The 27,154-nt window shown below is 43.9% G+C and overlaps 1 protein-coding gene across 6 annotated transcripts in view; it reads left to right on the top strand.

Annotated features, from left to right (window-relative positions):
• Nucleotides 1-27,154, top strand: part of SANBR (SANT and BTB domain regulator of CSR) — a 114,364-nt gene that overhangs the window by 52,973 nt on the left and 34,237 nt on the right. For 4 of the 6 annotated variants that reach the window (XM_073565042.1, XM_073565040.1, XM_073565043.1 and 1 more), the window contains 12 exons: nt 1,319-1,557; nt 2,522-2,580; nt 5,004-5,164; nt 7,229-7,315; nt 7,406-7,516; nt 10,838-10,961; nt 12,496-12,633; nt 14,480-14,616; nt 14,706-14,805; nt 16,006-16,038; nt 16,373-16,472; nt 23,974-24,065. In XM_073565042.1, coding sequence (XP_073421143.1) covers nt 1,319-1,557; nt 2,522-2,580; nt 5,004-5,164; nt 7,229-7,315; nt 7,406-7,516; nt 10,838-10,961; nt 12,496-12,633; nt 14,480-14,616; nt 14,706-14,805; nt 16,006-16,038; nt 16,373-16,472; nt 23,974-24,065 — 1,381 coding nt within the window. Of the gene's footprint in view, nt 1-1,318; nt 1,558-2,521; nt 2,581-5,003; nt 5,165-7,228; nt 7,316-7,405; nt 7,517-10,837; nt 10,962-12,495; nt 12,634-14,479; nt 14,617-14,705; nt 14,806-16,005; nt 16,039-16,372; nt 16,473-23,973; nt 24,166-27,154 lie in introns of all 6 variants that reach the window. The other 2 variants (XR_012227720.1, XM_073565044.1) reach the window with 2 other exon arrangements.

The raw sequence follows: 27,154 nt of genomic DNA, 5'->3' as shown, positions 1-27,154 counted from the left end.
TGACGCTGTGTGAAGTACTACAGATTGTTAATGGGGTTTTCCGGATGTATTTTACGTTTTTTACTATGATCCTAAGAACTATCAGGCAGATAGTTGCTAACTACCTTCTTGTTCTACCCGACGCTGGCTGAGAACAGTCACGGACCGCTCCTACCGGCGATTCTATTCTGCTGCTTCATGTCAACAAAGGAGCTCTTCTTCTACTCTTCTTCTTTCGAGCCGCTCTGTCAAAGGGGCGTGACTGCCGGCATCAGACTGATTGACAGTTGGCTTTCCACAGTTAGGCAGAGGGGAGCCGGCTGTCAGTCGGCATGACGTCTTCAGTCACGCCCCATCAACAATCCAATGTTTTCCATGCACCCATAGACTTACGCACCCATAGACTTGAATGGGTAAACCTCATCTGATTTCAGAGTGAAATCGCAGCACTTGTGATTGTTTTCACAGTCAGATTCTGTGAGTGAAAAAAATTGGTCATCAGCACTGCCCCATTCAATAACATTGGTCCGAGTGCTATCTGATAAAAAAGCAGATAGCACTTGTCCGATACGCTTGTGTGACTCTGGCCTCACAATGGCATCCATCATCTCAAGGCTTTAATGCAGACGTCATTAAAAAAACTCACAATGCTTCCATTGAGCAGATCCCATCTTGGACTGGGGTGATCCGATATTTGGGTTTATTGAACTTTAAAAAAAATAGTGTTTTACACTAAATTCACATTTTATTTAAATGAATATGTTCTGTTGATACTTGATTTTCATGTCATCCCTATAATATGTGAAAGCTCATAACTGTTATTGCTTTGGTTCTTCTTCTCTAATCCAAGGATCTCCATTTGCGTAAAACACTCAACATGAGAAAACAATCCAAAGCCAATCCAAATCTGTTTCTTTGCGATCTAAAACAGTAAAGTTTATTAGCATTGATCGCTCCTTCCTGCAGATTACCAGTAATGACCGAGAACCGCAGCAGTAGATGTAATTTAATGTTGTGTGATGTATTTATGGCCAGATGTCTGCTTCTAATAGTTCTTACAAAAGTCACATGCAGTACCACATTGTAATATCTTGCATACAGATATATACATAGAGATGCACATAAATCCAAATTTGCAAAATATAATGGCGTGCAACTGCATTTTTATTAGTATGAAAAAGTTAAAGGGGTTGTCCATATATTTTCCTCCCATCCTGGACACATTAAGAAAATGATTGAACGTAGTAGTGGCCAACCCCTCTAGCATTCACAACATGGACACAACCTAAACCTAGCGCGTGATGGGTAAGAACGGATTCTTAACTTCCCTCTTTTTAAGGCCAAACATGGTGATTCATGTATGTGATGAAGCCAAGAACCTCAGGGAAGACTTTATGTGTCCGCGGGATCTGCTCATATCTGAGATGAAGTACTTTGCGGAATACTTGTCTACCGACGCCCAGCGATGGGAGGAGGTTGACATCTCTGTCCATTGTGATGTTGAGATCTTTAACTGGCTGATAAAGTATGTCAAGCGGAACTCAAATGAAGGTGACCAACTGGACGTACCAAAGCTGGGTTAGTATCGTTTCGTTTTATTTCCGTTTTGGTTTTAATAATAATAGTAAAAGCTAAACTAAATGCAAACATCACATGTACCAAAAAGCGTGGGCTCTCTGCGCATCACATTCGGTGACCACATTCAGCATATAGAGGAACTGTCAGCAGGTCAGAAGTGTCCAAGTTTTGCTCTTATATTATTCCCAATGTGTCCTTGAATGTGCTATTTTATGGGTTTTTGTTTCTAAAATCCACCATACGGTTCCAGAGATATGGGCCTTTTTCGTGAGTGTTAATTTTATGGGTTTTTTTATTTTTATTAAAGGGGCATGGCTATTCTCTATTATTACCATGTGAGTAACGCCCCCTTGGTAAAGACCATAAAAAGCAGCACTAACTAAAAAGGCCCGTATGTCTGGAACAACCGTAGAATGGATTTATAAATAAAACAAACTCCTAAAACTGCGTAATCAGGGATAGAGGGCGCCACGTCTTCTTTAAACTCCCGGCTAATTTTCATGATTAGTAAAATACCATGGCCATTAGGATTTTTACTTTGGTCCTCAAATTTCCTTAAGTTTTCTGTATGTTACAGGTCCTCAATGCTACAGGAATTAAATTAATGGCTGCATTTCACTAGGCTGTATGGTAGAAGCTGCATTTGTATGGTGCGGCGGTCACGCATGTGCGCTGCCATTTCATTCACACTTTATAGACCCGGGTACATCACTGATTGCTTTCATCAGAGCCGCAGAGTGCATGCTCAGCTGCTGAACTGATCGGTGGAAGTCTCCGTATTCACCTCCATTGATCTTACATTTCTTGCCTATTTTGTGGATAGGTGGTAAATGTTACTTCTGAGTCTAGTTTAACTGGAAATCATTACATCAGGAAACTCTCCAAACACGTTCCCTCATCACTAAAAAAAAAACTACGTGTGTTGGGTAAGGCTCTATCTGAATGTCAATGTCTTCTGTTTCAGAACCTGGAAATGTTATTTCAATATTAATCTCGTCTGAATTTTTAAAGATGGATTCACTAGTAAGTAAAGAAAGGCTCCACTGCCTCTTTTTCTTCCTAAATCGATATGCAGCAATAATTTGGTCATGGGTAGAAAGCATCATAAACTGTAGTCAGAGGAGAAGTTTAATTGAACGGTAACGGCCCCTTAAAGAATCCTAAGTATTTTTCACCACTTGAGTTTTGTGGTTACAAATTTATTTTTACAATAGTATCTTCTAGTTTTATGTAACATAATTGCAAACATTTTCAAGAGTAAAGGCCCCTTTTCATTTAGCGATGCACCAGCGATCCCGACCAGCGATATGACGCGGTCAGGATCGCTGGTGCATCGCTAAATGGTCGCTAGTGAGCTGCCACACAGGAAGATCTCAGCAGCGATGTAGCAGCGATCTAGCGGTCATTACTTACCTTTCAGACGCGGCAATCCTGACGTCCTCCCGTCCGCGTCCACGCGTCGCTCATCGGCGCCAGCAGGAAGCCCAGCAGGAAGCGCCCGACGAGAAATGGAGCTGCGCGATCTCGCGCAATCAGCGATGGACAGCGGGGGAGCCGGTCGGAGGTAAGTATCACACATAGCGATATCGCTGCTGCGTCACCAAATCAGTGATGCTTTAGCAATATTGTTAGCGATATCGCTATGTGTAAAGGCCCCTTAACTAGACTTTTTTAATGTAGTTATTGATTAGCCTTTTGCAAAGTTATGAATTTTTGTAATATCATTCATTACCTTATTTTGCTTCCTTCTCTTCCAAACACTACAGTATATGGCAGAGCTGTTTCAATGCCCAATTTGTGCTCCTTTTAGAAGCTGCTTCCAACTGCTGCTCAACAAGTTCCATACACTATATTCAAGCAATCCGAGTATGGACTTTCCTTGGCTGAGTGCAGGAATGTGGAGCAGAGGCTTAGACAGGGGAATTCCTGTACAATGGCTATTTGAATCATTGGCATGGTCCATTAAAGCTTTTACATCGGACTTGTGGAGTAAAAAGTTTTGAAATGTTGCAAACTTTCGGCGACAAGCAAGGTTGCGCTAAAATGTTGCGGCTTCTGGCGTTCTAATGCCATTTTTGCCCAGCTTCGACTAAGTGGACGACCGGGGTTTTAAGGGGGTGTGGCAACCCAAGGCTCATCAAATTCATGACGAGCAGTGGCATTCCTTATGCCACTGTTCTTACTCTAGTCCCTGAGTTGTTCGACAGTGCTGATTCACTACGAGGTGCGCGCATGTTAATGAATCAGGACTCCAGCACACCTCCTCATCAAGACCGGTGTGAGCAGTACCAGTCTCGATAAATTGGATAAATTGGTGCCATAGGGTACTGATCTTTGCCGATCTGCAGTTGAAAGAAACTGTGTCTAGACACATTTGTCATTGACAAGGGGGAATGGTAACACCCAGATGACAATGTATTAATGCTGTTTCAGTAGACATAATAGAGGAATGGCAAAATATAGATTTCTAAGACCCTCTGAACTTTCTCAGTGTTTTGAATTTAGAGTTGGGTCTTAAAGGGGTTGTATAGTAAGTATTTTTCCTAAAAGCAGATAATGTTGTAAAATTATGGACTAACCAGTAACAACTTGTGTAATCCACCTGCCACTGTAGCCCCGACTTTCCATTCTCTGCTGGATTTCACTTACTTCCAGCAGATTATGTGCTGCCTAATCACGTGATCATTCCAAGTTGAATGATGGGCTGCAGTGGTCACATGGTTAGGCGACTCATGATCAGCTGCCCATAAGTTACTTGAGACCCGTGGGCTTTGGGAGCTTTGTTGCTGGGGCTGTAAGGGGAATAAGGCTAAATTTACACTGGGCATTTTTGCTGCTTTTTTATGTGTTTTTTAATGCTAATTTTCAGCGGCGTGTTACAATACCAGCAGAGCCTATGAGATTTCAGAAATCACATGCACACACATTTGTTTTTTTGCCATCAGCATTTTGTGCATTGCATGATTTTTTGGACATGGACCATGTCACTTCTTTCAGCGTTTTTTCAGCGTTTTTTCAGCGTGTTTCACCCATTAACTTGAATGGGTGGTGAAAAAACGCTGAATAAAAACACACCAAAAACACAGGTATCAGGTTTTTTGGAATAGGATTTTTTTTTCAACACTAAATTTATCAGCGTATGCAAGAGACAAATCTAGCATGCCAATACCACCGCAAAAAAACGCAATAAAAACCAAGGAAAACATGATTTTTTTTCTGCAGCTTCATGTAAATAACGTAGGGTACTTAGTTAACACTATTTTGATCTAAAAAGCATAAAATCCATCCCACCACGACAAGGTGCACCCAATCAGGACGGCCCTATCCTGTCTCCGTAATAAAGGCTCACCTTGTGTCCGCCGACACCAGTGTACATAAGGGCCGAGCAGGAGCGCTCCTAACGACAGCAGCATTTCTAGTATATTCTTATTTTTTCCTTTCCATAGGTAGAAAAATGCATTCACTTCTGTCACAAAAACATGAGCGCTATAGTATCCACTCCATGCAATATGAACTGCATCAATGCAAACCTCCTCACAAGGATTACAGATCTCTTCACACACAATGAAGCAGATGACATCAAAGACAAGAAAGACAAGTTTAAGAGGTGAAAAAAAACAATGATATGGTGCTCCTATCTGATGGTTGTCATGATCCATGCTGGATCAGGACTGATATAAAGCACAGTTAACCTTTTTTTTCCTAAGCTGTGCTTTAGGTGGGTTTTTACCCCCGGTGGCCATTAGGATTGTTGCACTGTGGTGTCGTTTGTTCTAAGTTTCTCCCCGGTGGTGGTGAGCGTCATTGCACTCTGGTTTCTTAGTTAAGTGCACATGATTAGAATGCAGGTGTGATTGCTGGCTCTGCTATAAAAGAGTCACAGGTGTTGCAATCAGGGTTGGTGATAGAGTTCATTTCAACCATCCTTGGTGGAGGAAGGAGCTGGAGAGCGTTCCTTGCAGCACTGTCTTAGCCCTGGTGTGAAAGGAATCATAGGGGATTTCCTTGTAGCTCTGACAGAGCTTGGTGGCAGCGATTCAGGAGGAGAGCTGCATGCTGGTGGTGGACTCTGTTGCCAGGAGCAAGTGCAACAGAGTAAAGCTAAGTTGTGTTTCCCTGTTTGTGTTTCTCCTTAGTGTGTATTAGTACAGCGGTGGGGCCAGTGCCTGTGCCACCCAGCTCCCTAGCAAGGGATAGGTGTAGGGTGTGCTAGGGTGACAGGTTCGTGATCGGCCCCCAGTGCGGAACCGGCATAGCAAACGTTAGGAGCATTAGGGACACTGACTCGGGAGTGCAGGAGGTCTCCACGTCCCCTTTCCCTATCGCAGGGCCCACAGTTGTAACTGTTTCCCTACCCCTTGTCTTGTTGTTTTAGATACCGGCCTGCGAGCCGAGTCACACATGACAGTATCATGTGCCGCGTCCTGTTATTTTAGTTACCGGCCTGCTGGTCGCATCACACAGGACGGGTCCACGTGACAATGGTTTAAAGAGATTCAGTGACCCGCAACATGTAAATTAAACCGCTAATTTGGGCACTTCGCCCCGATAACAATCATACCAGTAATATACATTTTAGCATTGTAGATAAATTCACTTTTAGCCCATATGAATTTAATTCTATTGAGCATGCCCCCTTGGTGTGGACTATGGCTCGGCGCACCGTTACACCTACATATCTATCACTGTCCCTGATCGGGATTAACAGTGCTTGCTTCCTCACAGCGAGCGCTCCCTAAACTCAAATCCCTGTTCCCGCATGTGCGCACCAACACTGAAGGAGCACAGTGACGCGCTAGTATTCGGATGGGCATGCATTCAGTGTGAATGTGGCAAAACTGTGATCTTCATCACCTGCCAGCCGGTGGCCACCACTTGTCTCAGATCAAAGTGTGCCCGCACCTGCACTGAGTGCGCCTCAGGGCTCCTCCAGTGTCAGTGCGCATGAGGAGGACCAGGCATTTGAGCTATGAGATAGCAAGCACAGTCATTTAAGCCCAGGGATGATGCTGGGTATGCAAATAAGAGGGTGTGACGGTGCACGAAGTTATAGGCCACGCCTAAGCACCCTCATTTGCATATAGAAAAAAAGGTAATTTATCTACAACTACACCGAAAAAATATAAATTTCTGGCATGATAATAGGGGCTAAGCTCCCTATACAAATGTTTAAGTAGCTGAATTTGCATGTTGAGGGTGGCAGACTCCCTTTAAGATAAATGGGAAAATAATGAGCTCCGGGATATATTGTTTTAGTGATCTTTTACAGTAGATCTTAAATCTACTTCCAGGACTTTTTGGGAAAGCTTGCCAGTCCTTCGTGTGAGTCCTTCGTGTGAGTCCTTCGTGCGAGTCCTGCTTGCGAGTCTTGATTGCGAGTCCTGGTTGCAAGTCCTTCTTTCGAGTCCTGCATGCGAGTCTTCCTTGCGAGTCTTGCTTGCAAGTCTTGCTTGCGAGTCCTGCTTGCTCTGTTCACACTGAGTGATTGACAGTTTTTTCTGTAGCAGTGCATGCAAGAAGAGTTATCATTCACTGCGGGCGGTGAAGCTGTAGTTACCAGCTTTTTCAATGAGTCCTGGCGCATTAAAAAAAAAAAGTTTCACATAAATAAAATAATCCTGAAAAAAAAATGCAAATTATTTTTTGAGCTTCTGATATTTTGTTTTATCAGCAAAATATTCTGCAAGAAAATTGAAAGGCTGTTTGATCAAGAGTATAAAAATCCGGATTCTCCAGCCAATGCCGGGACACTATATAGGTAAATACCCTTATATAAGGCTAGCGTGGGTTTCCCTAGGTGAATGTAGATTGGTTGCAGTAGAGACTGATGTGTACATATCCCTTTTAGATGTTGTTTGTGTAAGAAGCTGCTGACAAAGGACGTTGAACAGAAGATCGCCTGTCTGCCTGGGAAAATCAACATCGACCAGTATGGAAATATTGTTTACTTTCACATCAGGTATATTCACCTCTGACGTTACCTTTCTCAGTACTGGCACCAAGTACGGGATAACTAAAGTGTACGACAAACCAGACACAGACCACCGCCTTACCTTGTGTCGTGACGGCTCTGGGTTATTTATGAACCGTGATTCAGGGCAAAGAAGGAGCCCGATTTCCATTGTAAATGTGTGGTATATGTTAGAGGCTGATCGCCTGCTACAGTGTGATGTGCCGAAAGCGTCAGAGCCACCTTATCTCAGTTCTGGCCTAGACTGTCCTATATTCTTGAGATGAATTCATTAAGTGACGACTGTTAGTTTGTGACTCTTTGTGTAAACTGACCTGCTTTGCACATTTCAAATCCGCAACATGTCAATTTTTCTTACGCTGAGTTTTCTGTGCAGATCATCTTCATAGACATGCATTAGACACAAAAAATCTGCAGTTAAAACCATGTGCAGGTTACATGTGTTGTTTTTATCAATAAAGTTTTGTCAAAGCCAAGTATCAAAAATAAAGCAGTTTTATTTCAAACATAACATGCCAAAAACAGACAAAACCCCAGGGTCAAAAAGACAATAAAACACATGTAAAAAAGCGCACTGAATAAACACAAGTAATCTAATGATGGTGTCTCCGCGGCTTGTGTTTTGCATGTTTTACATATTTCCCATAAGGGATGGGGGCATTGCTCTAGAATCACTGCGTTGAGAAACATGTGATGGTGTCTCCGCAGTGTTGGATGTTGATCTCCATGAGTTCATTCATCCTCATTTTTCACAGTCTTCTACTAGGCATTGCTCCTACTAGCCAGTTTCCTACTCCACACTGATGAGGGGCAATACCCCGAAACAGCTGTCTGTGGATGGATACCATGTTTTGGCATAGGTGGTTTCCTTCACTGGAGACTGCCCTTCCCGTGGTTGTTCCTTCCCGGGGAAAGACCTGGCTAGTCATTGCTTGCGTTGAGAAACATGTGATGGTGTCTCCGCGGCTTGTGTTTTGCAATAACTTACTTGCAGTCACGTGACCGCTCACTCTCATCAGCAATACTGGAGAATCCTGACAGCGTGCACACCTTACGGTGTCGGAATTCCGAAGAATTTACTGGGATAGAGTGACTGCAGACTTAATCAGAAAAACTGATAACCCTTTTAGGGTATTTTAAAGAAATTGTAATTGCAGTGAAAGTAGTCCAAAAGGTGGAGTTATAGACTTGTCTACAGAGTTATTGTTGGGGTGATCTCCTAAGGTGAGATCTTAGTGATTGCCTGCCCCTGACCTGATAAATATGAGCCAAATGCATGCATAAAAGAAAGACATCGGACGCACGGCCAGATGTATGCTCCTCTCTCGGCAAGAACTGGCACAGAACTGAACTTTATTAGTACAAACAAAAGATCATGTAGCAGGCAGAAAGAGGGCATAGCACAGCTTCTCAGCAGCTATCGTGTCAGTCTGTGATAGGTCATTTTAGGTCTGTTCCATATATGGTCTTCAGTGTATCCACCTCACATTCCAAGGATTCCAGGGTGTAGTTCCTGGATGCAGACGCCATCTTGCCACACCACATTTGAACTAGCTTATGTAAGGTTAATAATTGATTTCATTAGCTATTCTCTCCTTCACACTCTGTGACCAAACATGTTCACTCTACCGCCATCCATACATGTTAGACTAATGTCAGCCAAATCCACTAATATTGACAGGTTCGGCCAACAGTCTATTGTGAATGGAGGGGCCCGAAAGATGAATGTTTGGGGAGTTGAGGATCTGACATGTGTGATTTTGAATTCATCTCAGTGAGATAAGCCACAAGGGATGCCTGACAGCAGCCCTCTCGTAGAGAATATAGGAGCACTCAGCCAACGAATGAACAATGGTTCGACTGACGGCTATCTAAGGTGTATGGGGGGCTTTAGTCTGGAGTGTATCTGAGCCCACTATTAGCATGGGGATGACCTGGCAAATTGTGTTCTTTTTGAGAGCCACACATTGACTCACACATCAGCACCAAGTTAGAAGGGGTTGCCGGAAAGTTTAAAGTGTACCTTTTATTGTATTTAAGAAAAAAGTGGATGTCAGCTTACCAGCATGGATATGTTCTCTCCGATGTAGCCCGGAGCCACGCACGCCGCAGCTATAACTGTCAAGGGAAAAAAGTTTGATCCAAAAAAGAGGCTAAGGTTTCTATGTGTTTATGTGTTCTAGTGCTTGACACAGAATGAATATACCAATTTAATAACTTTAAATAAAAGCTACATTTTATATATGGAAACCTTAGCCTCTTCATTGGATCAAACTTTTTTTTCCCTCGCTTTGTATTGTATTTGTGACCAAATCTGCAGCTAAAAATTTTTTGCAGAGTGTGAACGTGGCTTTACTTTGCCCTTTACATTTCCTTGTCATCAACTGATCTAACTGCCTATTCTTATCCTGGGAGGGACACAGCTGAGATTGCACTAGTAAGCATGCCACATCAATAGAGCCTAGCGGTCCTCATACACATTAGATTAACGTTGGCCAAAATCCGCCAATATCAATGTCTTCGGCTGACAGACTAATGTGTAAGGTCACCCCAACAGTCGATACCCCAGCAGTTGACACTGCTGTTCCTGTATGGTTTGCAGTCTGATAAAACTGATAACAACATCTTCCAGCATCTCCTTATTATTGTCAAGGATATACTGGGAGTTGTAGGTTCAGGAGATACACATGTACATGCGCCTGACTTGACATTACAGATGATTGCTGTACTAAGCTTGGTGATGTATTCATGTAGTGATGTTGGTTGTAGTGATGTATGCAAGCACCAATGGTGTTTCTGGTGTCGTATTCATGCACTGATGGTGGTTCTAGGGACCTATTTATTTACTGATTATAGTTCTGCTGCGGTATTTATGTACTATTGATGGCTCTGGTATTTCATTTATGTACTGATGATGATTTTAGTTTTGATTTCATGTACTGACTATGGTTCAGGTGATGAATACAGCACCAGAACCATCATCACTACATGGGCAAATCACCAGAACAACCATAAGTACATGAAAACATCACCTGATCCACAATTGATACAGAAATATGACACAGTCATATAGGCGAGACTGCCAATCACTGGGACCGCCCACTGGATTTCATTGAATAAACTGCAAGGTTTTACTGAAATGTCAGTCAATCTGATGGGCTCCTCCTGCTCTGTAACATCCTGCCTGCAGATCAGATACCATTTTCAACATGACAGGTTCCCTTTGAGTAATAGGAGTGTCATTATATTATACAAGAAATGCTAATACATGTGAACTAATTCTATTTATAATCTGCATGGAATTAATAGGGACAAAATTTGGGATGTTCATGATTATCTGACAAGTTTATTTGAGGAGCTGAAGTCTTGGCGAGATGTTTACTGGCGTTTGTGGGGCACTATCAATTGGCTCAGCTGCTCCAGATGTAAGCAGGTGAGTGTTTTTTTTTTAAAGTCCTGGATATCTCCTTTAAGCTACAAGTTTGCAGTCACTCCTGCAGGCTTGTGAATCCTCATAGAACATGCACTGTGCACTGTGTGGATTCTCCGAGGCAGGTGCTGGGAGTGGGCAGTCATGTGATCTCAACTATGTGATTTGCATACATGCGGTCACGACCAGGTGGGCGCCGCCTTGCCCGATACAAATGTATTGAACGAGGCCAGATACAGTCTACTCGGAATGTGGCCAGAAGTATGCAAATCGTCACATGACCTCCAGCATCGGAGAATCCTCAATGCGCACAATGTGAGGATTTATAAATCTGCAAGCACATAGAGTGACTGCAGGCTTGTAGTTTAAGACCGGACAACCCCTTTACTGGGACCACCTGAGAGAGATGAGCGATGTGCACGGCTGGTCTTGTCTTTCCCATAAGAATGGATATGTGCCTGATCCACCTCTGATCCATTCAGGCTATGTGCACACGGTGCGGATTCTGCTGCGGATCCGCAGCATTTCAGGTTCTGCGGGTCCGCAGTAGTTTCTGCTGCGCTGTACACTACCATTGTTTTCAATGGTAATCTGAAAAACGCTGTGCACATGCTGCGGATTTTTCCACGCGGATTTGCTGCGGGTTCAAATCCACAGCATGTCAATTCTTTGTGAGGATTCCGCTGCGGTTTCACACCTTCTCCATTGTAGAGTTGTGAAACCGCAGGGCTAAACCGCAGGCTAATCCGCAGGTAAACGGCAGGTCTTTTTACCTGCAGATTTTTAGAAAACCGCGCGGAAAAATCTGCAGGAACAAAATCTACGTGTGCACATAGCCTCACACTCTCAAGATCAATGTGAGTCCCAGCTGCCATGAATAGGGGATAACATCTAAGCTTCAGAATACTCCTTTAAGGAACCATCTTTGTCCCAGAGGAGAGTTTGTTATCAGATTTTCATAGATTTCAATAGAAAGGTTGTGAACCCCGTCTGCAATCTCGGAGGAGATCACTTATCATCTTAGCACTTCTCCTTCGTTTTAGCACCTGGTACAAAACTGTATTTATGACATGTGAGCGTTAGGGCCCCATACACATTACACTAAAGTTGGTCGAACCCGCCAATATCTACGGCTTCAGCCAACGCTTTAATGTGTATGGTGGCCCCGGACAACTGATTGTCGAGGAAGATGACAATTTGGCATGTCCCATATTAGACTACAGATCACTTTGTTCTCCCAAAGAAAAACCTTGATGTCCATAGAGAACACAGGAGGGCTCATCCGAAATAGTGCTCCTGTGTATGAGAGAGTTGGCTGAGATGGCTGCCAGCCAAACCATCGTTCGGCCAGCAGCTATCTAATATGCAAGGTGGCCTTTACACTTTAAGACATTGCTCTGTAGGTATATGGGATAGTGCAATGGTATGTTTATATTTTCTCTTCACCTCCTCAAAGTATTTCATAAATGATATCGGGAAACTGAACAAGATATTGAGGAAGAAAATGGAATAAATACTTTGTGTTTATCACTTTCAGACGTTCCTGTTGAATGAGTTGTCTCATTGTCAGTATCATCCTGAGCCAGCTTCATATTCCCTCGATTCCCCAGGCACTGGGGTCTATCCCTGCTGTAATCAAAAAGTCCTCAGATTTGACCCTGCACAGCTTCCAAAGGTGAGAACGGCCATGCTGATACCTGCCGTGTGTGTTGTGGCGTGGTATAGATACTGTATGTAATAGGTAAATAACCACACACAGCCCATGGAATTTAATAGGAGACACTAGTCACCCTTACAAGTGTTCGTTCCTGATCATTGCCCCAGAAAAACATGTCCTGCAATCAAATGACCAAATTATCATCTGTCATTGAAACATTGTTGGTTGGCAGAAAATCCCACCATGAAACAGGGATCACCAACCATCAACAATTGTAACTATGGGGATCTATCAATCATGTGAGAAGAATCATTCGTACAGAAACGCCTCAATAATTTTAGCATGTAAATAGGCCGGGTTATTTGCTCATGTAAATGGAATGTCTAGTTTTGGAGCCCATGAAACCTGTCACCTGATTGTGACAAGCTCTACAGTGTTCTAAGAACTAAGGCCAGGTTCACATCACATTTTAGCAGCCCGTTCAAAGCATAGCGTTAACGGGCTGCTAACGGTATAGCATAACGCGATCGCGTTATGCTATACCCGCTAGCGCAGATGAATTTGTGACGCTGCAGGCCGCGTCCGAGGCTCCGTCAGCGAATGACGGCTCATCGCGACCGCGTGTCGCTTTACTGCATGCGTCGCGATGCACCCGACAATGGGGCTTAATGGCGGCATTAACGGACTGTGTTACACCGCGTTATACTGTGGTGTAACGCAGTCCGTCAACGGATTGCCTATAACGCAGTGTGTAAGGCATTTTTCAAAGAGCTTTCCAACCGCGCACGTTTATTTAGTTGCTACTGAGTAGATTGTGGAATATGTAAGCAAATTGAGTGATGAAATCTTGAGGGATGTAATTTCATGGCATAGTTCTTAAGGGACATTGTAGGATAGATAGCTGAGTGGTATTTGGAATGTTTGTTTTTTATTTATTTCCCATTTTTTTATGTAGCGCCAACAGATTCCGCACCACTGTACAGAGGTTATCACCATACAGTTTAGTTCCTGTCTCCAGTTGGGCTCCCAATCTACTTAAAGGGCTTATCCAGGACTATTCCTGACCTATGGGACTAAGCATTTATCAGTAGGTAGTTGCTAACTACATGCCTGTGATGCCCTATGAAAATCTCCCTCCGCTCAGAGCAGTATTGGACTGATCTTGATGGGAGTTCTCCCGATTTCGGTGACGTCACTTCAACAGAGCAGCTCCTTCTCTTCCACTCTGCTCTGTTGAAAGGGCATCCCTGCCAATGTTGTGCTGATTGACAGCCAGCTCACCGCTGCATTACCCTGAGCCGGCTGTCAATCAGCATGACGTCAGCGGTGACTCCCAGTCAACAGAGCAGAGTGGAAGAGGAGAAGCTGCTCTGTTGACATGAAGTCAAAGGAAGCAGAAGAATCGCCGCCTGAGCCAGGAGATATTGTCGAAGGTCAGAATAGGCAGGTAGTTAGCAACTATCTGAGGGTAAGTTCTTAATCCCATAGGAAAAAATAATGTCCTTGATAACCCCTTTAACCTATTTCTAATATACTAGGGTGTGAATAATTTTCATTGGGCAGAAAAGTATTCACATCGCTTTTTCTGGCTAACATGGTACCACAATATAATTTGTTATTGTACATCATATTATAGTGGGGGCAATGTCATAGAAATCAAATTAACTTTTTTTGTATATTTTTGGAGTGTTGGAGTAACCCAGAGGAAACCTAAGCAAACACATGAACACCATACTCCATGCAGATGTCCTTGGTGAATTTGAACCCAGTTATCATTGCAAAAAAAATATAGATTTTTGAGTAGTTTGATCTGATCAATGGTGTAATAAAAGGAATGATTAAAATCTGCTTTCTTGCCTACCAGGGCTGTAAGGTCCGAGACCATGTCATTGGCTTACCCGGAGGAGGAGATGCACCAAAGAGTTCTTCTTTGGAGGTGCTGAGTGACCTCTTACAGAGGAGGGAGATTATAGTTGTGCCTTTTTCTAAAGACTCAAATGGGTAAAAGGTTTTGTCTGATAAGTTTTCACAGTTTGTGATCATTTATTTATCTCCAGTGGCTTATATTATAGTGTTGTGATTCTGCACAGGGACTCTGGGATTAGCCTAAGCCAAGATAAAAGTCTTGAATGTGATGTCCTCATAGAGCCAAGCATGGCATGCGGACAGAAGACTGGGGAGATTAATGCGGTGAGTCTGCCTCATACTGTATGCAAGTTATATCCCTCACACAGAGAACATTATCCTCACCAGTAGTAGTACTTTCTGATAACAGAACGGGACAAAAATGATAAATGGTTTATTCTCTACTAAAATTCAAGAAGGGATGCCTTTCTTGATAAATATAATATTACAGTTTATGGGCACTGTTATGGGACGTTGATCCAGGGAACTAGTCTGATTGCCATATGGAGTCGGGAAGGAATTTTCCCCCTAATATAGAGCTATTAATGTCAGCCCCATGAGGTTTTTGCCTTTCTCTGGATCAATATGTTAGGTTGTAGGTTGAATTAGATGGACTTAAGTCATCCTTAAACCTTAAAACTATGAAACTATGAATGACTAGATATAAATGGGCTGGGGCTACATCCAAAAGAAAGGGAAAAGGGGACCAAATATGGCTTAGAATTTCTTGACATTTCTCAGACTCAGAAACTAGGCCTAAAATGGAAGAACAATACTGCTGAGGACAGAAGTGAGGGTCCTCCAGGGTCATTGTCTGGGTTAGAATCTCTGTCAAATATCATATTAGGGCTCATACTCACTTGCAAGAGACTCGCACGATTCTTGTGCGAGTCTCTCGCATGAGAACCTGGCACTGCCGACGGCACTCGGACCGGAGCGTGTGGCTACATGTATTTCTGTGCCGCCGCACACTCCAGTCCCAGTGCCGGCGGCAGTGCCAGGTTTTCAAGCGAGAGACTCGCATGAGAATCATGCAAGTCTCTTGCAAGTGAGTATGAGCCCTTAGGGGAATTCTGGGAAATCTCTCATTCACAGGCTTGAAAAAGCATCTCTGGATGACCCAGCACGTCTGTATATTACATGGATGAGCCATTGATTTCAGATTGCACCGTGAAACGCCATTTTAGATGACCTGGAATGAAAATAATACTTGAAGTCCAGTTCCACCCCGGATTACAGCTCATTGCTGGAGATCCAGACAGCAAGCGATATAATCATTTTATTTTTAGGGTGCATATCTCATAAAAAAAATTCTTGTAAAAAGTTTACACCCTCCTTAATGCAAATTTTCTAGAATTCTCAATGTTTTGCCTTGCAAAGTCTTGTATATTGTGTTATTCACTTATCTCCAGTCTAATGTTTCTTCTCTCTCTACCTTGTCTTTCATTCCTTTCTTTCTCTTTCCCTATATTTGGGGGGTATTAGTTTCTTTCATTAAAGAACTTCAGTCTGCAGCTGGTAAGTAGAAGGAGCAGATTTTTCAATGATGCATTGTTCACACTTTGCTTGTTACAACTGCAGACAAATCTGATTCTCATCCAGCACCTAATGGGTTGGCAATATCATAATCCATCACAGTTGAAATATTCAGTTCCAAAAGGGGATGTTTTCCTATTTATCAAGCCGCTAGCCTGACAACAAGGAAAGGAAAAAAAAAATAAAAATTTAAAAAAGGTATTCTACATGTAATGGAGGTAAAGATGCATAGTCAGATATCTAAATATAAAATAACTCATCATACAGTTTTTTGTTTATTTTTTTTTTTTTTACATAAAAGTGTTTTCTGTCTTAGAAGCAGCAGTGTCTGCTATCAGAAGAGGACGACTACACAACTGGATCCGAGGTGACAGAAGATGAGGTTGGAGATGAAGAAGAAGTGTTGAAAAAACCTGGTATGCATCCTGTCACTTAACACGTCTATCTGTCTATCTATCTATTTAAAAAGAAGAAAATTAGAGCAGCACAAAGAAAGAGTCCGGTTGCAGAGCTCCCCAGGCAAATACCAAACCTCAAGTATAGAAATCCATAAAAATTGGAGGCAGCAAACTGTTTGTAGTGAAAAAAAGAGCTATTTAATAAGCCCAAAAGGCTTTTGGTCTAATTAAATAGCTCTTTTTTTCACTACAAGCGGTCTGCTGCCTCCAATTTTTCTGAATTTTTATATATATATATATATATATATATATATATATATACACACACTCATGGCAGAAAGTGTTGACACCTTTGAAATTGTACCAGAAAATTGAGTATTTCTCCCAGAAAATTATTGCAATTACACTTTTTGTTATACATATGTTTTTTGTGCCTATTGGAACAACATAAAAAGTAAAGGAAAAAAGGTAGATTGATCATAATTTCTTACGGAACACCGAAAATAGGCCTGACAAAATTGTTATCACTTTTCCAGATTTGTGGGTAAACGATTTTGTTTCAAGCATGTGTTGCTCATTCAAATTCACCTGTGACAAGTAACAGGTGTGGGCAACTTGAAAATCACACCTGAAACCAGATTAAAAGGGGACACGTTGACTCAGTCATTGCATTGCGTGTCTGTATGTGACATAGTAAGCATCCAGAACAGTTGGATCTCCCACCAAACCCCCTCAATTGCAGAATATGTAATCAAAATTAACTGACTAGTTAATTTGGAAAAAGTATATATCGCAAGAGAGATTCTATTTCCAAATTTGAAAAAATATGGGCATGTTGGATTGATCATTCTGGTCTTGCATCGAGAGACCTGACCAGGTTTAGGTTGGGTCTATCTTGATACGAAGATATAAAGTTGGAACAAGATTTGACTCTGACAGAGATTATTACATGATTATTTGATTTGGCTTACAATAAGGAGACTTCAGATATGTAGCTCTTTAACTGAGACTTATATTAACCTGTTGTTGTTATCTTCCTTTGTACTATTGTAACAATTTTGGGAGCGGCACTATATGTAATCAGCTGTACCATTTTACCATTAAAATATTGTTTGCATTGGGGTTGTAAACTGGGGGGAAGGGGAGATCGGGGTTAGAGGTGTATGTACCTCTATTGCGGGTTGTTGTTTTCTTTTTTGTTTTTCCTTTTTGTATTGAAAATTTCAATAAAAATTACTTTAATTAAAAAAAAAAGCATCCAGAACAGAAAGAGGAGAAGAGAACTATCTGAGGACTTGAGAACCCCAAAATTGATGAAAAATATCAACAATCTCAAGGTTACAAGTCCATCTCCAGAGATCTTGATGTTCCTTTGTCCACGATGCACAACATTATCAAGAAAAATTGATGAAAGGTTGCAACTCAGGATAGTCCAGATGGTGGATTAGCAACCCCAATCAAGTTCCAAAGAAATTCAAGCTGTCCTGCAGGCTCAGGGTTCATCGGTGTCAGCGCAAACTATCTGTCGACATTTGAATTAAATGAAATGTTATGGCAGGAGACCCAGGAAGACTCCACTGCTGACACTGAGACATAGAAAAACTAGACTGTGTTTTGCCAAAATCCTTCTGGGAAAGCGTCTTGTGGACAGTTGAGACCAATATAGAGCTTTTCAGTAAAGCACATCATTCTACTGTTTACCAAAAACCAAATGAGTCCTACAAAGAAAAGAACACAGTACACAAAGTCAAATATGGTGGAGATTCAAAGATGTTTTGGGGTTGTTTTGCTGACTATGGCACTGGATGCCTTAACTATGTGCATGGCATCATGAAATATATGAAAAGATTACCAAAGGATTTTGGGTTTCAATTAAGTGTCCAGTGTCAAAAAGCTGGGTTTGCGTTCAAGATCATGGTTTTCCAGCAGGACAATTATCTCAAACATACTTCAAGAAGCACCCAGAAATAGATGAAAGCAAAGTGCTGGAGAGTTCTGAAGTGGCCAGCAATGAGTCTGGATCTAAATCCCATTGAACACCTGTGGAAGGCATCCTTCATATATGAGAGACCTGAAGCACTTTGCAAAAAAAGTGTGGTCCAAAATTCCAGTTTAGAGGTATAAGAAGCTTGTTGATGGTTATAGGAAGCAATTGATTGTAGTTATTTGTTCCAAAGGGTGTACAACCAAATATTTAGATGTATAGAAGTGCCTGTAAGTGGCGCACACCTTTTAATGAATTTGGTGAATCACACTCCAAAATGCCCCTTCATTAAGGCTCTTCTTGTTGCGTTCTGAGTGCAGATTACATGTGTGCTTTGTCTACAGTACATGTTTAATATAGATAGTTTTATTTACAAAAATGCTGTGAAAACGCTTTCTGTGTTTTTGCAGCTTCTTTTTACTTTCTTTTAGAAAGCGTGAAAAAAGTTCCAAAAAACATTGAAAGATTTGACACGCTGCAGATTTTTTTTAAAAACGCTGCAGTTCCCAAATTCAGTCAGGAAAAAAAATAATTGTGTGCATGAGATTTCTGAGATCTCACAACTTTTCCTGTTACTGAATAAAGCAGCTTATAAATTGCCTTAAAAAAGTTGTAGCAAAACTGCAATGTGTGAACATAACCTTAGGTTGGTTTCACATTTGCGGATGGAGGGCTGCTGACTTCCTCCATGAAGCCCTGCCCCTGCCACACCTCCTTCAGTTAGTTCCGCCCATTTCTGCATGCGGCTTCATGCGGCCTGCATACCCTATCTTTAACATTGGGTACGCAGTATGCAGATGCCGCCGCATGCGTCGTTTTGACGGTACGGCGACCCGCGTAGAACGCATCATGTTGTAATTTTATTCGGACGCCACATCGTCAAAATGACGCTTGTGGCGGCATCCGCATACTGCGGCATGGTCTGCGCACCCAATGTTAAAGATAGGGTATGCAGGCCGCATGCAGAAATCGGTGGAGCTAAGCGGAGGAGGCGGGGGGCGGGGCTTCACAGAGGAAGTCCGCAGCCCTCCGTCCGCAAATGTGAAACTAGCCTTAGAGAGGCATTCTCTTCTAAACGGGTGATAGCCCACCAGTAGGATACGCCAAAATATAATGATCGCTTGGGTCTGCGCTATGTTCTTTTCACAGTTTTTGTTATATAGCGAGGCACCATGTCAACCCGCTGCAGAGTGGTCCTGGTACAGTAAATGTCTACATTTCCCTGCACAGCCAGGAGGAGTGCCATTCTGCAGTTCATTCCCAGAGGTTGGACCCCCTGTGATCCTTTAGTAATATGTCATCACATTTCAAGACTGGAAGCCTCCTTTAACCAGTTGCTACATGTGCCAAAATAATTTTATTTGCAAAAGGTTATTGTGACACAATCCTCTTAGTTTTTCCTTAGGACTCTTTCACACATCAGGTTTTCGCCGTCAGGCGCGATCCGGCGCTTTTGACAGAAACCGGATCCGGCGAAATGCAATGCCGGATCCGGTTTCCCCCCCATTGACTTGCATTTGCGCTGGATCGCGCCGGATGGCCATGCGTTTCATCCGGTTTTCGCCGGATCCGGCAATGTGTCGCGATCCGGCGTCTGGAAAAAACGTCTACTGTAACGTTTTTTGTCTCCGGCGTAAAAGCCGGACACGCCGGATCCGGCGCGTCCGGCTTTTTCACACAATGAAAGCCTATGAGCGCCGCAATGCGCCGGATCCGGCGAAAGCCGGATCCGGTGGCCGGATCCGGTTTTTTTGGTCTGAGCATGCTCAGTAGCTCTGCCCACAGGAGATATATAAAAGCAAGACAATGGGACCCTCAGCCACACCCAACATGCCACCCAAGACAGCAACCAGGCGCAGGAGAAGGCAGCAGACATCTGCAGCAGCAGCACCATCAGCAACACCCCAAATGGAGCAGCATGCTGAACGGGAGGGGAGTCCAGAAGCAGATGAGAGACGGTAATTATCAAATCCCCCATTCCTCCAAACTAGAGCCATGGAATATCAAGATATTCATTGGCCCTTTGTTTCTCTTTATTCAACAGCCGCCAAAGAGATGCAGCAGCAGCACCATCAGCAACACCCCAAATGGAGCAGCATGCTGAACGGGAGGGGAGTCCAGAAGCAGATGAGAGACGGTAATTATCAAATCCCCCATTCCTCCAAACTAGGGCCATGGAATATCAAGATATTCATTGGCACTTTGTTTCTCTTTATTCAACAGCCGCCAAAGAGATGCAGCAGCAGCAGCAGCAGCAGAAATGGCATCACTGGCAGCAGCAATACCCACAGCCATGGAGTCTGGCCATCAACAGGACAGCACATCTTCTTCTGGGAGCCCTCCCTCGCATCGTCAGCGTTTGACGGTAAGTTTTTATTTCCAAAATCCATCATCTCTGTAATATATGTCTATTCATTGCCTTTTATTTCAAAACAGGAATCACAAGATGAAGAGGAGCTCCCAGAAGAAGAAGGAAGGGGTGGACAGACGCTTGGAGTGGGCTCACAATTCGTAAGTTTTTTGCATCAAACGCAGAAACACAACATCACACTACACACAACACATAGAAAACAATGTTCTGCAGACCACACACAGCAAACAAATGCCTACATCCAAACTCATAACATTTTTTGTTTTCTTCTCTAGTCTTCCCAATCTGGTGCTCGGCCAAGAGGTCCTCGCAGTGCCTCCCAGGGTCGTCGGCGACAGCAACGCGGCGGTCACCAGCGTGTAAGTATAAATATTTTTGCTTTGTTTTTTGGCACTTTTTATTTCATTTCTTTTGTGGAGGCTAATTATGTTATTTTTGTCTTTTTCTTTAACAGCCTTCACAGCGTGCTCCCGACTCTGACGGTGAGGATGGAGGGATTGATGTGGACCGCCTCATCGATCTCGTCAGAGAAAGGGAGCCGCTCTGGAATATGGCTGACCGCCGCCACGCTGACCTGATCATTACCCGACGACTCTGGGAGGAAATCTGTTCGCTCCTTGTGGCCCGCTGGGAGGACCTCGAAGCTCGGGACCAGATTAAAGAGCGTAAGTATATACAGTAACGGTTGCTTGATGTAAACCAGTGTTTCCCGAACTCCAGTCCTCGTGGTCCCCACGGATCATGTGTTCAGGATTTCTATTTACTATTGAAATCCTGAAAACATGACCCCTGGGGACCATGAGGACTGGAGTTTGTGAAACACTGATGTTGTATACTAACCACTCCTTTCTCGTTTCAGGGAACAGAATTGTGAATCGGTGGCGGTCTGTGAGGGATCGTTTCAAGAAGGAGTTCAATAAAGAGATGCGGGCCCCGAGTGGATCTGGAGGACGCAGGAGCAAGTACAAGTACGCACAAGCCCTGTCGTTCCTCCGGGAAACAATGCTCACCAGAAGGTAAATATTACACACCACATGTGAAAAAGATGTAACTTTTTTTTTTCAGCCAGGGCCATACCATGTCAGTATTTTAATTGTTTTTTTTTCTCTTTATTCCACAGCACGGTGAGCAGCACTCGGGAGCCTGCACGATTGGACCCTTCTGAGGCGATCCCTGAGGAGACCGGCACCGAGGGACACTTCGACCGCCCCGGTACATCTGCACCTTCCCTGCCTTCCCACACATTCGACCCATCTGTCCCATCCACCAGCACAGGAGCATCGTGGCCGCCTACATTACATGAAGCTGCTGGTGAGGAGATCGCTTTCCCTTTACCCCACCCTTCTGCCCCTGCCGCCTCTAGTACACCTGCGGGTACTGGGCGGCAGCGGCAGAGGGGTCAGGAAAAGAGTTATGCGCAAGAGTTATTGCATCTGAATGCATCTTTCCAGAACTGTCTCAAAGTCTTGTCAGAGCAAATCTCCGCAGGCTTTCAGCAGATCAACTCCAGCATTCTGGAGGTGAAGACACTTCTGCAAACCATGCATTCAGAAGCAAGATCTTCGCCAAACCACACCTTTTTCAGGTCTGTTGTGGAGCGCATGGAAACGCTCTCTCCTGCCCAGCAGATGCATGTAATGCATTCGTGCCACGGTGCTCTACAGCAGGTTACCTCCCAACCTCCACCTCCCACCACTGTAGTTCCTCCACCTGCACCCCCTCCAGCCACTTTCCATCCTCCCCCTCCTATTACATCTGCACCCCCTCCAGCCACTTTTCATCCTCCCCCTCCTACTACATACCAGCAACCTGCCCAGTACCAGCAACCTCCCCAGTACCAGCAACCTCCCCAGTACCAGTCATCTCCCCACTTCCAGCAACCTGCCCCGTACCAAACTCCTTCCCCGTACCAAACTCCTTCCCCGTACCAAACTCCTTCCCCATACAACTTTCCATCAACATCATCTGCTCCTACAGTCCCTGCCCAACCCTCCACTCCACCACCCACCACCTCTTCTGCTTCCCACATGTCCACCCATTCTGTAGTTTTTTCCACACCTTCACCTCTAACTGTTCCTTCCCCACCACGATCCCAGTCCTCTCTCCACACACCCAGTGTCGAAGTGTCCCGCAGCCCCTCCAGCAGTATTTCCACCCCACAATACACAGATTTGTAATGTGTGTTTTTTAATAAAAATGCCCATTGGGTTTAAAACCTTTATTAAAAAAGTTTTTTGCACTTTAAAAACATTTTACAAAAAAAAAAAAAAATTTTAAATAAAAGTTAAATTATCGTTTCACAATGGTTGTCTGTCTTTTCTTTCTGCGGCAAACTATGTTTAAAAAAAAGGTTAAATACAGGGTATTTCAAAGGTAAAAAGGTATTCAAAACCAGGTATAACTGGGTAAATTTTAGCTTTTTGCCACAGTTGTGTTCCTGGTTGTGTTTGAAGCAAAGTATTTCACCTAAAAAGTTGTGTTTATTGTTGGTGATTTCCTAACAATGTACACAACTTTTGTTAAAAGGTGAAATACTTTGCATAAAACACAACCAGGTACACACCTGTGGCCTAAAGCTAAAAATAGTAAGACCATGACAAGATAGCCAACTTTGGTTGGCAAAGGTATATACTGTTGGTCCAGAAGGTACACAAGTTTGGTTAGGGCACAAATCTTTCACACTCTGTCATCCTGCCAGTGTACTCTGCCTTGAGGGGCCACAAGGGTCAATTTTAAAAACCGGATCCGGCGTAATCCGTCGAAAAAACGGATAGAAAAACGGATGAACCGGATGAGACGGATCCGGTTTTGTCTGTCAAGAACAAGACGGATCCGGCAGAAAACCGGATCCGGCACATCAGGTTTTACAAAACATTTGCCGGATCCGGCATTCCGGCACGACGCCGGATCGCGCCTGACGCCGAAAACCTGATGTGTGAAAGTAGCCTTAGTTGTTAGGTTGTTGTAAAACCTCCGATTTTCTGCAAATTAATTTGCAGAAAATACCCTCAGTTTTACAGTGCCAGCAAAATGCATGAGATTAAGAAATCTCATGCACATGCTGTAAAATATATCCGCAGCGTAAACTGACCAGAGCTGTGGGTATGAGATCTGTGGGAACATAGCCTGATTGTTATTTCAGATGTGTGATTTCTCGTTAACAGGTAGAAAAGAAAAGCCAAAGAAGTCCAACAGACAACCGAAAAAACAAACCTCTTCACCAAGTATTCATAAAAAAGAACGACCTCAGGAAAAGGTAAAGAAGTGCTAACGTATTTCTTGGAGAATATCACCCGCTCTCAGACCCACACACGGTACGGCAAGGAGAATATCACCTGCTCTCAGACCCACACAAGGTACGGCAAGGAGAATATCACCCGCTCTCAGACCCACACACGGTACGGCAAGGAGAATATCACCCGCTCTCAGACCCACACACGGTACGGCAAGGAGAATATCACCCGCTCTCAGACCCACACACGGTACGGCAAGGAGAATATCACCCGCTCTCAGACCCACACACGGTACGGCAAGGAGAATATCACCCGCTCTCAGACCCACACACACTACGGCAAGGAGAATATCACCCGCTCTCAGACCCACACACGGTACGGCAAGGAGAATATCACCCACTCTCAGACCCACACACGGTACGGCAAGGAGAATATCACCCGCTCTCAGACCCACACACGGTACAGCAAGAAGAATATCACCCGCTCTCAGACCCACACACGGTACGGCAAGGAGAATATCACCCGCTCTCAGACCCACACACGGTACGGCAAGAAGAATATCACCCGTTCTCAGACCCACACACGGTACGGCAAGGATAATATCACCCGCTATCGGACCCACAAACGGTACGGCAAGGAGAATATCATCCGCTCTCAGACCCACACACGGTACGGCAAGGAGAATATCACCCGCTCTCAGACCCACACACACTACGGCAAGGAGAATATCACCCGCTCTCAGACCCACACACAGTACGGCAAGGAGAATATCACCCGCTCTCAGACCCACACACAGTACAGCAAGGACAATATCACCCGCTCTCAGACCCACACACACTACGGCAAGGAGAATATCACCCGCTCTCAGAACCACACACAGGACGGCAAGGAGAATATGACCCACTCTCAGACCCACACACGGTACAGCAAGGAGAATATCACCCGCTCTCAGACCCACACACGGTACAGCAAGGAGAATATCACCCACTCTCAGACCCACACACGGTACGGCAAGGAGAATATCACCCGCTCTCAGACCCACACACGGTACGGCAAGGAGAATATCACCCGCTCTCAGACCCACACACACTACGGCAAGGAGAATATCACCCGCTCTCAGACCCACACACAGTACGGCAAGGAGAATATCACCCGCTCTCAGACCCACACACAGTACGGCAAGGAGAATATCACCCGCTCTCAGACCCACACACAGTACAGCAAGGAGAATATCACCCGCTCTCAGACCCACACACGGTACGGAAAGGAGAATATGACCCGCTCTCAGACCCACACACGGTACGGCAAGGAGAATATCAGCCGCTCTCAGACCCACACACAGTACAGCAAGGAGAATATCACCCGCTCTCAGACCCACACACGGTACGGCAAGGAGAATATCACCCGCTCTCAGACCCACACACGGTACGGCAAGGAGAATATCACCCGCTCTCAGACCCACACACAGTACGGCAAGGAGAATATCACCCGCTCTCAGACCCACACACGGTACGGCAAGAAGAATATCAATCGCTCTCAGACCCACACACGGTACAGCAAGGAGAATATCACCCGCTCTCAGACCCACACACAGTACAGCAAGGAGAATATCACCCGCTCTCAGACCCACAAACAGTACAGCAAGGAGAATATCACCCGCTCTCAGACCCACACACAGAACAGCAAGGACAATATCACCCGCTCTCAGACCCACACACAGTACAGCAAGGAGAATATCACCCGCTCTCAGACCCGCACATAGTACAGCAAGGAGAATATCACCCGCTCTCAGACCCACACACACTACGCATAGTTCCATTGAGGGTCAATCACCGTGTAGATGTTTCTCTTTTTGGGGTGGCCCTCATGACCAGAATTATGATGGTGAGACCTAGACTGACCTAGGAAGATAAGATGCAAGAAAAGACGATTCAAAGATGACTAACTGATAACCACCCCAATGTCTTTGGGCATTATAGACCTGGTATACCATCTGAGCAGAAGGGTATCTCTTCATGACAATTATAAAACCTTATAAAAGAAGCTGATAAGATGAGTGGTGACTCCGGTACCGTAATGTTCGTGTGGGTCTGGTGTCAGAAGTTAGGTATTCACACCTTTGGCATTTATGATTTATCCTCAGGATATGTTATAAATGTCTGATAGATGGAGGTCCCATCTCTACAACTCTCACCTATTTCTGAAAAGAGGTGCATGTCCGCTGCTCTTTGTGTTCACTTTTATGGCAATCACAGAAACATTTGAGCAATCTTACTTCCAACCAATATGGCACAAATATGCGTCATTAATTTCTGAAGAGCGAATACCCCTTTAAGGTACACCATTTAATAGAAAAGACAATAAGTTTATTAAATAGTACTCATTATACAATAAAATGCAAAAACAAAGATACAAAATGCAAAGCAGCTCCCAGCAGCAAGGTATCTTAGAAAAAAACTTTAGGGTAGAGATAAAGGTATCCTAATGCACAACATATTCTGCATGTCCTCAGTATATTAAGGATTTGACAAAAACTCCTGTATAATGTCCTGATAGTTGCGCAAAACAGGTTGTGAATAATTAGTACTCAGCCTAAAGAATAGAGATATCAATCCCAATGAATGCCAAAGGGCTAACAAAAGAAGACTGCCATAGCAAAATATGGTATAATAATCACCTCAACAATGCATTACATTCACACATATCCCCTATTGAAGAAGCTCACGCAAAACGGCCGTCGGGGAGCCGCTGTCATCAGCAGGTCAGGTATTCTTATGGAGCTGCTATACATAATTTTTTCCATGTTCTCTCCTCATTATCATTAGACCCCTTGTTGCACATTTAGCACTTTGCTTGTTTACCTAAGGGATTTACCTACTATTACCAGGGCTAAGGCCTCTTTCACACTTCAGTTTTTTGCCATCAGTCAAAATCCGCCAAAAATTTGAAAATGGCGGATCCGCAAAAATGGAAACAAAACGGATGCAAACTGATGGAACGGATCCGTTTTGTTGAGGATCCGCCATACCGATTTTACTGCGGATCCTCAACAAAACGGATCCGTTCCATCAGTTTGCATCCGTTGGATCCGTTTTTTTGCGGATCCGTTTTT

Source organism: Dendrobates tinctorius, unplaced genomic scaffold, assembly GCF_039654945.1.
Source record: "Dendrobates tinctorius isolate UK_male_01 unplaced genomic scaffold, ASM3965494v1 ptg000518l, whole genome shotgun sequence".
NCBI lineage: Eukaryota > Metazoa > Chordata > Amphibia > Anura > Dendrobatidae > Dendrobates > Dendrobates tinctorius.
This window is presented reverse-complemented; position numbering and strand designations above follow the sequence as displayed.